Here is a 12,262-nt window from a genome sequence, read left to right on the forward strand (position 1 = left end):
AACTAATTAAGCTAACGTTAGCTTAAAAAGTTGGTTGAAAAGGCTGCTCTGGCTAACTTTCTAAAGGCTAAAGGCAAAAGTCTTAACAGTTACTCGTGTAAAAGAGAGAGGATATTTCTTGTGTTTCAGTTTGATAGTTTTATGCTTTACTGTGTTTCTGTTTCACCTTGAACTTTACAAGATAAAAGGCTTTAAGGTGAGGACTAAACAAATTGTCAAGTCCGTTGTTTGTTTGCTATCACAGATAACAAGTTTGACTGTGATTGATGAAGCTAGACTTACTCAGATCCAATTTTGCAGGAAAGGGCTTATATTCAGATGGAGTAGCATCAAGGATAGCCACAGAGTGGGGTCGCTACTGTAGGTGGTAAGCTAGTTAGCCAGACATGCTAACCATAGAAGTTAAAGTTGAGCAGATACACACGTGATTGAATCCATTTCTAACATTTTTTGGTTTTGTATTTTTCATTTTGAGAGGTGAGAAAAGAAGAAAACAAAGCTTGACAGGCGTGCTGGCCGATACTCTTTAAGCTAAGCTAACTATTTTTTTGGCTAATTTAAGCATGTATTGATGTTCTCTAGCAAAGATTCACCAATTTCAAAGGTTAAACTTGGTACCAAAATATTACTTCAATTTTTATTTCAACATGGACATTTTCAGCATAAACAATACCTTATTTATAATATATATTTATGATATTTAAGTAATTAGAGGGTGAGCTCACTAATAGTAGTCTTATAATGCTAGTTCAATTTGCAATTATGCACTCAGATTGATTTGAACTGTACAAAAATAAACATTAAATTGTTGTATTTAAAGTTTTGCGTTCAAATGTAATTCTTTCAAACACACTTGGTGTTGTTTCTTCTCCGTACGTACGTTTGCTACATGTATCTGCTACATTTTCCACGAATCTGAGCTCTGTTGGCTTTTCTATTATCTGCAGGTAAATGGCTGGTTTTTACACATCTGTAACAGTTTTGAGTGATAAATTTGAAGATATTTTCTCAGCCCTTTTCATGACATTGAGCAGAGTAGCCCTTTAATATTTTGCCATTTCTAAGTAAAATGTTTAAAGAGCTTTTGGGCCAGAAAAACGCTGCTCTGAATATTGTAAAGCTTGATTCAGTTTGCAGTGACGCATTGAGGCCTACCATTCATGTTGTGTAAATGTTGGTGAATACAGTTTTCTGAGAGTTTCAAAGAAAATGTGTGAAAACAGCCTCTTGAGTTGAATGACAGTGAGTGCTGTGCATAGCCAGAAGAACTGGAATTGAGATGAATTGAGATGAATGAATGAAAACAAATTTCAATACAACATTGTTTGTATAAACATGTATAAGAAATAAATAAATTTTAGTACGCTATGCTCACAAGGAGACTCTTAGGCAACACAGCTTTTCAGAAACTTTGTCTTGTTTCTTCAGCAGGAGGTGTTGTCGCTCCACCTGTGGCCATCAGGGCGTCTGAGGAGGTTTGGGCGAAGGACATGAACCTTGACTCTCAAAGCTTGCCGCTCTTCCTGGCCACTGCAAGGTAAAACATCACAAAATACAACACATTAAGGACGCTCCTCAAGGGGCAGCTGAGCAGGTAATTTCTCTAGACGTCAGGATGAACTGTGATCATAGGCAGAAAAGCTGGGTCTTTACGACCGAGTCAGATAACGGTTAAAACACATATTTCATTAGATTACTTTTTGGACAAAGTATTGCATGCATTTGCACACCATCAACTACACTACAATTTTAATTCCATAAGTTCAAGATCCTGAGTTCATAATTTTGTTCTCTCGAGAAAACGTGCTTTGTTATCGTAAAGAAAGAGAAAATCGACCCGTTATCACGAGAAAAACAAAAGTTGTTTCTTCTTATATCTTAAGTTCATCAGATATCAGAAGTGCCAAATCAGCATGCAATGTTGCAACTGATATTGATCAATGCATCAGACTACTACAATCACTATTAAGGCCATGACAGTGTTCTTGAAGGCTGAAATCAGGAGTGATCAAATGAACCCATTCTCCAGTTTTATTTTCTAATCCTGTGTCTTGAGAAAACAAAAGTTTCCTCCAGATTTTCTTGCCTTTCGTTTTCTTAACCCTCAAATTCCACAGGATCTGTCTCCGGCATGTTCCATGTGCGTCGCGACTTCTGTTCTGTCAATCGCGCCCATGCAAGCCAATGCTTGTGATTCCAGAGCACGCGCCGCGGTCCGTCTCCGGCACATCCCTGGAACGTCTAAAGATACGCGCCCGTCTATTTTTAACGGAGGCCGCTTCAAGCACGTGTCAAGCCAAACTGAGCAGATCGTTCCAAACAGGAAGTCAGACACGAAAACAGCATACAGCAACTGGTCATTTCAAAATAAAACACCATGTACTGACTGGTACAGACTCCCGTTTTTTCCGTTGTCATAACAACAACACACTTTAAATTAAGTAGTGTTCTCAGCCACGGTAGAGGCACAACAATCACAGAATGATCTCCAAAAGAGCAGATAATCAACCTCGGAGGTGCAAACTGAACTGTTGTTTGTGTTGCTCTGTTTAACACTGATGCTATCGCGTGATTTCGCATCAGACACGCTTCCTGTGGGCGAGGGCTCGCGCCATCTGACGGACCAGAACCGAGGCGCAGGCGGAACGCGCAGGACACGGATCCTGTGGGCTTGAGATAAGACACACACCCGTTTTCAAAGGAAAACCCACTTTGTTATTTAAGATGTCAAATTAATTAACTTTTGATCTTGAAAAAACATAGCTTTTCTGGGCTTACTTAATTCATATCAGGTGTAAACTCTTTCCACTTGCAGTCACACTGTACCATTTTGAGTATGAATCCCACACCCCGTGTCGGGCTGCTAGTTGGCTTTTAAAACATTGCTCCTGTGTGGAGCACAGTGTCTGTAGTCAGCTTGGATGCAATGCAATTACAACACATTTAAGGATTTTGCTCAATATGGGGAAAAAAGTTACAGACAGGATAAGCATTGATCCCCAGATGGGATTTTTACCTTCACAAACTTCACAAAACTATCAAAACATTGTTAGACACCTGTGAAACCACTCCTGAAGCACAATTCTCCTCTCTGTTTGCTCCACACGGTCAAACATTAAGAATTTCAAAACTAGTTACCCCAAGAATAGAGAGACGCTATCCAAGTGGTCTGTCTTCCCATCTCGAACAATGTTTTGAGGAGAGCTACAGAGGACATGGTTCGTGCCTATGATCACAGTGTTTACCAAAAGTAGTTTTACCACTGAAAATGGGTAATCACCTGTAATTTCCTATTCGTCAGATGGGGAGTGGGTGTGGCAAAAGAGGAAGAAACATTGATAAAATGTAAAATATGAGATGACATTAACAGAGGGGAGACAGTTAGCCTTTGGTCAACTTATACAATGTTCACACATGGTATCCTTTTAGCTAGCATAGAGTTAGCTTCTTTGAAGTCTGCAAAGCTTCTCTTTAAAGACCATGATTGTGTTTGGTAACTACTTTATATCTCTTTTTTGATATACACGAGTAAAATACACTCAGGCATGTAAATGGTATTGGAATCGTTGGAAAGAAATTTTGCCCAAACTGGGCTAAATGTTTCCCCCTAAAAATACAATAGCTATCACTGTATTGAATGCTCAGAGATCAAAATAAATGTCACTAGATTCATCTGAGTCTTGGCAGGGTGAATAAACTTTTGGGGCCTGTTAGATGATCTACAATTACTCATATAAAGCGTTATTGTATGGTACTGTTGGTGTCTGGCTCAGCCAGGCTGTATTTTGTAGTTACGTACAAGTGCCACAAGGGGGAAGTGGCTACATTTAAGTGCCCTATGAAAACCAAGTTTGCGAGTATGACCAAATAAAGGCCTCTAACAAAAGCCTGCTTCAAATAAAGGCCTGGTAGTCTCTGCAGATGAGGTAAATAAAGGCTGCAATTTGAGGAAATACAGTACCCAGACTTTCTCAAAGGAGTAGATTGGACTGACATTTACTCCTGGTGTATCGAAAACGTGTCTTCCTGATGCAAGTAAAGGAGAAAGGAAATGAAAGAAAAAGCTCAACTAGACAAAGCTTGGATTAAGGATGTCTAAATGTCACATTCAGGAGCTTCTAGAAAGCTCTGTAAGTATGAGTTCTTTGAGACTGGAGAGAAAAAAAAGTGTCTGTACCTCTCCCAGAGCGTGCCAGTGTGTGATGGGCTTCCTCGGATAAGCCAACATTTCGTTCCAGTGATCCCGTCCAAGACCCTCGGCATCTGGCCCGGTGCGACACACACCAATCACCTCATTGTGTCCAACCCTGTTAGCAGTAAAGCACATTTACACACAGGGGATGCACATGGTTAATTCCTGCAGCAGACACATAAATCCTGACTAAACTGAAAAAACAGTGTTAGATTAAACTGTGAGCTATGTTGACTTGTAGTTAGCACGTTAGCATGCTACAGCATCTAATAGCTGCTCGACTCACCGATCGTAGTCCATCACCATGATGGACAGGCTGACTTGTTCCACGTTCTCCGGGGGAATGTCGAAGATGATGGCCTCGTTGTACACTGGGTTAAGTGTGCTTTTCTTGGTGGTTGTTTTCCGCTTCTTTAACCTCCGTCCGTCACATATCAGATAAACCTTCACATAAGGGTCTGGGAGACACGTATACAGTCGTTTATAATTTGTACTTATCTTAAAACCATAAATAATGAATACAATAAATGGTAAGGTAATTTTCTCTTATAAAAGTACATCCATGTCATGTATGTCCCTTTTCTTACGGAGGGTTATACTTCCACTAATTTGTTCTCACTGGCCTCTCCATGTCTCCTCCCCATTTCCATTCTAAGTGGCCACCTGCTGTCTCCTGTCAGCTAAGTTTGATTCATGGCTCAGCTTGTGGTTTTGATGTGAGCCACATCTTATTTGCTGTCAGGTTACCTGAAGAGCCTGTGATGTCCATGGCTTTGAGGTTTCTGCATTTGATGACCGTTAGGGTCATTCTCCCTGCTGTGGGGAGGTAGCACAACGAGTACATGATCTCTCCCAGGTCCACACTCTCCTGAAGGACAGAATAAGAAAGATAGAATGTAGAAAACATGCACATTTTGTGGATTAATATGCCAACAGGTCAAGGGGGTTGTATTTCGTAACCTGGCTCTTTTATTAGCACAGCTTGGTAGGCTATTATGATGTCTATCTCCTTCAATGCCGATAGAACTCAACAATTAATGGATGGTTCGCCATGTACATTTGTGTGTACATTAGGGGTCACTAGATGATTTATCTTACATAGTTTTATGGTCTCATTTGACACCATTATGTATAAGGTTAACATTCTGGTTTTTCAGTGAAATATATTGACATATATTGCATGATTCCTATGAAATCAGACATCCATGGCCTTCTCAAGAAGAACTGTAATGAGTTTGGTTAGCCTGTCTTTCCATCTAGCGCCATCATCAGGTCAACATTTAAATAACATTTAAATGACATTGCCATCAGCCTTTGCTCTAGTGCGTATTAGCTAATGTAGCATGCTAACAAGCCAAACAAAGATGTTGATTAATAAATGCAAACAAGCCATTGTGAGCATTTTAGCATGCTGATGTTAGCAAGAACAGCCTCACAGAGCTGCTAGCATGACTCTACATTTTCACGCTAGCTTATTTAAGTTAGTTCACTTCAGCTTTTTTGGCTTTATTTTCTTGCTACCAATGGACATGTTACTGTTAACATATGCCTGCTAAAAGTAGAACGTTCTCAGAGGTACCAAGCTTGTAACAGATGCCATACTCTCACAATCTGAGATGTGTTTACAACGGCGCTGCTAGTCAGAAGGCCACACTCTGGGGTAGAATGTGATTAAAGGCACATTACTGCAGTCTCATGGGCAACAAGGTCAGTTTGTTGAAGTAAGCGTGTTATCTTTTAGATTTTATTATGCAATAATTCATTTAAATGGTTAAAGTATTCCGTATGACCTTAGTAAATATAAGTTTTATACATTTTTCATCGAGTTATGTGGAAAACTTTGGACGCACACCTGAGGGCAAAGAACATTTTTTATTCTGGCAGAAAGATTTAACATGATTTTCTGCAGTCGAATCAGCAATGCGATTATTCACTTCTGCCCACAAACTTCTGGACAGATGGCATCGAAGCTCTCCGTCACACGCGTACACACTTTAAAGAGTTATAGAGCCAACACCTTAAACTCAAGTCCACAAAGTAACAGAAGCTGCCCTCAGGTGTGTCTGCACAGGAGGACGTTTTCAGGTTAATCTATGGCCTGCAGCTAGAGGAGGTAAATCAAATCTTAAAGCTAGGCGACACCAGCACGGGTAAGGAAAAGTGTACTCTGTTGACTGTAAACTTAAATTTTTCAGCACTAAGAAAGAACACAGATCATTAACTTTGCTCTTATAAATGTTAAGAAATACCCTGTTACATAATCCTTTAAAAAACCCTGGATGTGGATCTATATTAATAACTAATAACTGGATATTTACTGAAAACCATTAGCAGGCATTAGACACATCTTCCAACTTACAAACTGGACTGGAATCATAATTATCCCTGGTGGAGTTCACAATGTGATTTAGACTAGCTTGTGAGCCTGTATTAGCATACTGTAGCAAGCCCCAACAAAACATCTTGCATGTATTGAGTATAGAAGGCGGATCAAACTGTGGCCTTGCCTTGCATGATTTCCTACTTCCTATACGAAAGGTAGCCATGACGCCCAAAAAGGTCATTTGTGACAGTTTATATTAATGTGGCCTTCCTTTTGAAACACCTTGAATATCTCTCGCCTTGTATTCAAAACTGATTGTACAGCTTTCCTGTTGCTATTACTATAGTCGACAACGTGCTAATGTGACCTTGAAAAGAGAGCCTCTGTGTTTATCACCATGAAAGCATTCATACGTAAAGCTCAGGGTCTTCAGTAAGATGTGTCAATGTAGAAGTGAAATGCACTCAGGGATAAGTTCGAATGAGGACATACCATCTCCAATACGCTATATCTGAACACCTTGTTTGTGCAACATGTTAAAATTCGACAACATATTGCTTCTGACAAAAAAAGACATGGCGATTAATCTTAGGAATATTGTAATCAGTTGCTATATTTACATCCTTGGAATGCTCAGCAGTATCTGGAAAATATGTGTGGGTGTTTGGCGGATGAAATACATTTCCAAAAACCAATTATGCAATTTGTTCCATCTGCCACTTTTGTGGAACACTGTTGATGAATTCAGGCTCTTAGATGTGAGTCATACATGATACATTGTGTTTAGACCTTTCTAAAAACAGTTATAATTCGCAATATATGCTTTCCTCAACAATAACACAGAAGTCTTTGTAATATCCACAACAACAAAGTCCACATAGGATTTGATGGCGTGTAAGCCAACTCACCGTAGTTGCTGCATGGATATCCTTCCAAACCACGGCTTCCCTGGAAAGGTCCGAGAGTTCAAAGAGGTTGTCCACCACCACCTCGCCAATCATATCGTGGCTGGTGAAGCGGTCAAAGTCGTAGACGCTGAAGTGCAGCTTGCGGTTGCAAACCTCATCGTACGAAACGGGGAAACAGAAGGACTCGTCAAACATGGGGTTGAGATTCTTGCGATGGACACGCGTCTGGAACTTCTTCTTCCTCTCTGGTAGCAGGTAGATCTTCACGTAGGGGTCGGAGGTGCCCGTGAAGTCTTTGGCAGGCAGGTCCAAGGCCTTGAGGATTCTCACCACCAAGGATTGCTCCTCATAGTCGTAGCGCAGCGAGAAGCTGAGCTTTCCGCAAGTCTCCACGGGCTCTTTGACCTCGCCCTCTGAGTCCACAGATTTCTGCTTGTAGAGTTCAGGTTTTATTCTTCCAATGCTCACTGTCGAAGACTGGCGGAGAGGCACTGTGTCCATGCTGAAGTCAAAGCTGGTGACATTCATCTGACGAGGCAGGTGGCGCCGGAATGAATTGTGTCTGTTGAAAAGGGTAAAGAGCATTGGGTAAATGTCTCAACTGTCAGCGTTATATGCGTGATTGGCTTTGTTATGATGGGTGCTTATGGTTTTCCTGGAGAGAACTAGATCTTAAGGTGGCTTTCTTCGAACATGTTTTGACATATAGCTAAGAAAATGGTCTTTGGTCGGTCTTTAGACTTCTGGAAAGAAGCACAGAGTAAAAAAGCATGAATATTCACTTAACAACCATGTGACATTCACTTAAATAAAGAAATACTGAAGCAATGGCTTACAGGGAATGCAGCTTCGAATAGCTTTAATCCCAAGACAACCCTTACCAATATTGACTTTTTGAGGCATATCTTTCAGTGTCTTTCATGGACATTGGTAAGCAATACCTCAAAATGCTCACAAGACCTAACCAATGTTTTGATATGCATAAGTTGTCCTTTTCAGCCTGGTGAATGGGCTGAATGTGCCTAAAATCAAGTCCCGACAGCCTCTCTATTGTAGACTAACCAAGGACACGGTGATATGCTTCAAGGACAATTCAACATGCTTCTCTTTCTTCCTGAACAACCACCTGAGATTCTGAGGCATACCTTTTAATGTCCTTCATGGACATTGGTCAGTAATACCTTTAAATGCCAGAGCCAATGATATGATATGCATATGTTGGCCTTTTGAGCCCGGTTGAACTGCCTGAATTTGCCTAAAACCAAGACCCCAAAAACCTTGATGCTTGATCCAAAAACCACCTCTATTGTAGACAACCCAATGACTCAGTGACAATTCAACATACTGCTCTTTCTTGCTGAACACAGCTGGTTGTACCCTGGAATAGTACCAGTAAATAAGCTCTCAAGTGGCCAAACTGATGGATTTTCTTCTTTTTTTTTTTTTTTACCATTTTTGGAAATATGAAAACCCATCTCCAGCCTTCATTTGAGCTCTGAAACAAATTACCTGAATGCTGTAAATTTCTCTGAAGTTGACATCCTTCGTGGAAACCAGGGCCAAGCCAATCTTGTCACCTAGCAACTGGCCCTCCTCCTTCATCTGACAGCAATGGCACAAATGATATGCCACAGGAAGCTGGGCTGAAAATTAAATACTACACTCAAGTATTGTAAACACAAAACACAGAAGGCTGCATGCTATCTGGAAACCAACTGCCCGGGAGTAGAAGTAACTAATTGCTTTTACACCTCATAGTTTGTGTTGTTGACTTCTGTAAGCCTCTAGCTCCACTTCACACAATCTTACAATCAATCGGAGGATTACACCAAATCCACCAACACTGAAGATTAAACCCATAATTATTGCTTTCTTTTTCTGTTTTTGAAAATGTCACCGTGAGTTCGTAGACAACTTCTTCTGACTTCTCCGCACCCTCCCCAACACAAAGGAATGATTGGTGATGGTTGACAGGATAAAGAGCTTGTCAAAGATGTTTGTGTGAATTGTCTTTTTTGTTATAGTGAAAGTACAACTTACTTTTGCCCCAAAACAATTGGGAAAGAATCTCCAATCATGGCCGACACCGTGTTCCAATTGGGTACATTCAAGGCGAGGCCAATATTTCTTAGTTCCATAGTTAATTAGTTCTGCTACAGTTATTTAACATAATTTGGTTAGTCATATTGTGTCTTAAATGATAATAAACTTAATGTTTTGGGGCTTTGTCATATTGGGTTCACACTGCATACACCAAACGCTCAATCGATAACGAAAATGTTGGTTGCTGCGAAATCAGTGGCTTAATTGAATTGGTGGTAAATAGAGCAAATAGAAACACCATTCTTTGCTTGCTTATAAATGTTGAAAAGGACATTGCAGAGACAATATTTGGTATGAAATTATCAGGAGCAAATCTGACCTCTCTTTGTTGTCTTTGCTTTATTGACTGAAATGACTTAAGGGTCCTAAAAGGCCTACAACGGTATTTATCGCAGGATGTAGGTGTTAAGGAAATAATCAGTAAAAATCAGGAATCACTGTCAAGAGAGTAGGTGTCAGTAGGCGTTGTAATCTTTAACCTGGCCTTGTGGGTGTATAATTAATGGAGACATTCGTCTCCATATAATTTAATTAACAAGCCCTTAATGACAAACCAAGCCAATTGTTGATAAGAGCTGGCAATCCTCTGAGAAACCGAGCGCAGCTGCCTGGCGCGTCTCACCAGGAAAGCAACCTTCCACCATGACAGCTCCCACCCGACAGCACTGCTAATTATGGACGATGTAGTTTAAACACAGTGCTGGCAAACAAAGAGAAGCCAGAGCTGGTTGCTTATTTACTGGGGTTGCTTCCCCTTCGTTACCATAGCAGCTTGACTGGCACGTACAGGAGATTATAGGGTTCATACTGAGGCGAGGAGATGCACCACTGCCCTGGCTGATGTGCCTGCAGGAGGTGATTTTTTTTTCCTGGTCACACTATGCAACATGTGCGACTGCGTTTCAAGGTCACCAGGCAGTCCGTGATGCTTTGCATGACATGTGCCAAAACACCTCAAGGACATTGACTCTGTCATGAACTGCCTGGACCGTTTTTCATTGTGAGGGCATCAGTATTGTGTGGGGGGAGAAAAAAAACCCCAAAGTAGGTTAAAAAATGCCTCCATTGTGCTTTAATAGTGAGCACCAGATACATGTGTATAAACAGTGATCATTGTAATGTTCTCTCTGAAGGGAGGGGTTGTGCCTGCAGTGGGTTCATGTAAGGTACCTGGAGGAGGAGGTTGGCTCGGTGGTCTGCCTCTGGATCTTCGCCTGCTGGCTCAGCTTCTCTCTCAGGGCTGTTTGCACCTCGGCGGGGATGTCTGGAGATGTCTGGCTGATCTTCATGGCCGCCTCCAGGAGCTTCACTGAGCTCCGTCCATTCATCTTCACCTCCAGCGGGTACTTCTTCTCCACCTCCGCCACTTTACACTCCAGAGGGGAGTTGGGTGGTGGGACCTCGGGGAAGCCGACACGGAGGCCATTTTCGGCGTGGTGTGACAAAGTCTTGCTCCTCCAAAGGGGCCAGCACAGCTTCCAAAAGACAAAGAGAGAGACTACCAACAGGGCGAGGCCACAGAAACCCACGACCACAGCAAGGAGACTAATAGAGATGTCTACATGTAACCATGGAGGAGGGACCCATAGAGGAGGACAGAGACACGGAAACAGGAAAGGAGAAGCAAGCAAAAGGGACAAAATATGACGGACAAACATGCAAGGGAGAAAGAGAAAAGAGGAGAGAAGGAAAGCTGTAAGAAAGAAGGGGCAGCATGTGCACCTGTTTGATAAAGCAGGACAGTATAAAGTCATATGAAACCTCAGCATCAAGAAAATCACATGCACAGTTTGGTCTCCCGTCTGCTCCTGCTCCAAGTGAAACATTGAATGGAAAGTTTGCACTGAATGTGCATCATATGCAAGAAAAACACTGAATACATTCCCCACTTTCTGAGTGCAAATGGAAAGAAAGAGAGAAAAGCAGGACAATCATTTCCTTTGTCAGTTGCAGCCTCAGTCTGTTTCCCACCTGTTGCTGCGTCTGTCTGCACCGAGCTGCAGCAAGATGCGTAACAGGTAGAGAAACACTCTCACAACAGTTCAACACCGTAACATAAACGAAACTTACTGGTGTCATAAAGTTTGATTATGTGAGAGTTGATCTCCTGAAACGCTGGAACTACTCAAATCTCTTTTTTCAATAAACAAACGAAAGTGATGAACTAAGGGGATTTAAAGGAGGAAAATAATGACTTTATTCTATTTACCTGCGTGTCCTTTACCTGGTATGGTGCTCTCCAGTGGAAATATATCCGCACATTTCTCCCGGTCTACGTGTCCCGTGAGACAAAGTTCCGTAATGATCTGGAGAGCCCTTTGGCACAGGGTGATGCTGTCCTCCGTCCGGACACTCATGTCTCTCCTGTTAAGCCATTGCACGCCGGAGGAGCCAGGAGGGCGGCGGTTCATCTGTGCGCCGGTTTATGCGCCGCAGAGTGCAGCCTGTCCGCGGGAGACAGCAGGGAGGCGCGCTGCGTCCTGATCCATATCCAGCGCGCAACGAGGAACGACTGGCCAGACGCGTGCGCTGCGGTGGAATAACAGGCTGCGAGTCCAACCCTCGACTAATGGCAATGCGCATCAGGTTGCTAGTGAGTGCAGTCAGTTGGTGGCAGTAACGGGATTACTTGTTCTAGTAACGGCCAGAGAGTTCCCCGTGTGTGTCCCCGCCTCTCGTCCAGCACGCGCTGGTTTATAGACTCAGTCCTCCCAACCCCCAACAGGTCTTTTCCCT

At 42.1% G+C, this 12,262-nt stretch overlaps 1 protein-coding gene across 3 annotated transcripts; it reads right to left on the bottom strand.

Annotated features, from left to right (window-relative positions):
- Window positions 1–1,458: 1,458 nt before the first annotated feature.
- Window positions 1,459–11,937, bottom strand: syt10 (synaptotagmin X). Of its 3 annotated transcripts, none has more exons than XM_069671113.1 (7): window positions 11,751–11,937; window positions 10,697–11,084; window positions 7,424–7,985; window positions 4,940–5,060; window positions 4,479–4,650; window positions 4,178–4,307; window positions 1,459–1,530 (listed from the first exon to the last, which is right to left on the bottom strand). In XM_069671113.1, the coding sequence occupies exons 1-7, from the start codon at window positions 11,935–11,937 to the stop codon at window positions 1,459–1,461; spliced, it is 1,632 nt and encodes a 543-aa protein (XP_069527214.1). The 3 variants fall into 3 exon arrangements, with proteins under 3 accessions (XP_069527214.1, XP_069527213.1, XP_069527211.1); XM_069671112.1 differs by having other exon boundaries at window positions 11,736–11,937; XM_069671110.1 differs by having other exon boundaries at window positions 1,459–1,537; window positions 4,161–4,307; window positions 11,736–11,937.
- Window positions 11,938–12,262: the final 325 nt, after the last annotated feature.

This window comes from Semicossyphus pulcher, unplaced genomic scaffold (genome assembly GCF_022749685.1).
Source record: "Semicossyphus pulcher isolate SPU_LCO1_2020_fin unplaced genomic scaffold, fSemPul1.0.p SCAF_20, whole genome shotgun sequence".
NCBI lineage: Eukaryota > Metazoa > Chordata > Actinopteri > Labriformes > Labridae > Semicossyphus > Semicossyphus pulcher.

Excerpts from the sequence above, each read along its gene's own strand:
- syt10 (XM_069671110.1), bottom strand. The coding sequence starts at position 11,937 with ATGAACCGCCGCCCTCCTGGCTCCTCCGGCGTGCAATGGCTTAACAGG. Across the intron at positions 4,651-4,939 it reads GGACATCACAGGCTCTTCAG|ACCCTTATGTGAAGGTTTAT; the intron begins GTAACCTGACAG and ends CGTGTCTCCCAG. Across the intron at positions 4,308-4,478 it reads ATGGTGATGGACTACGATCG|GGTTGGACACAATGAGGTGA; the intron begins GTGAGTCGAGCA and ends TACTGCTAACAG.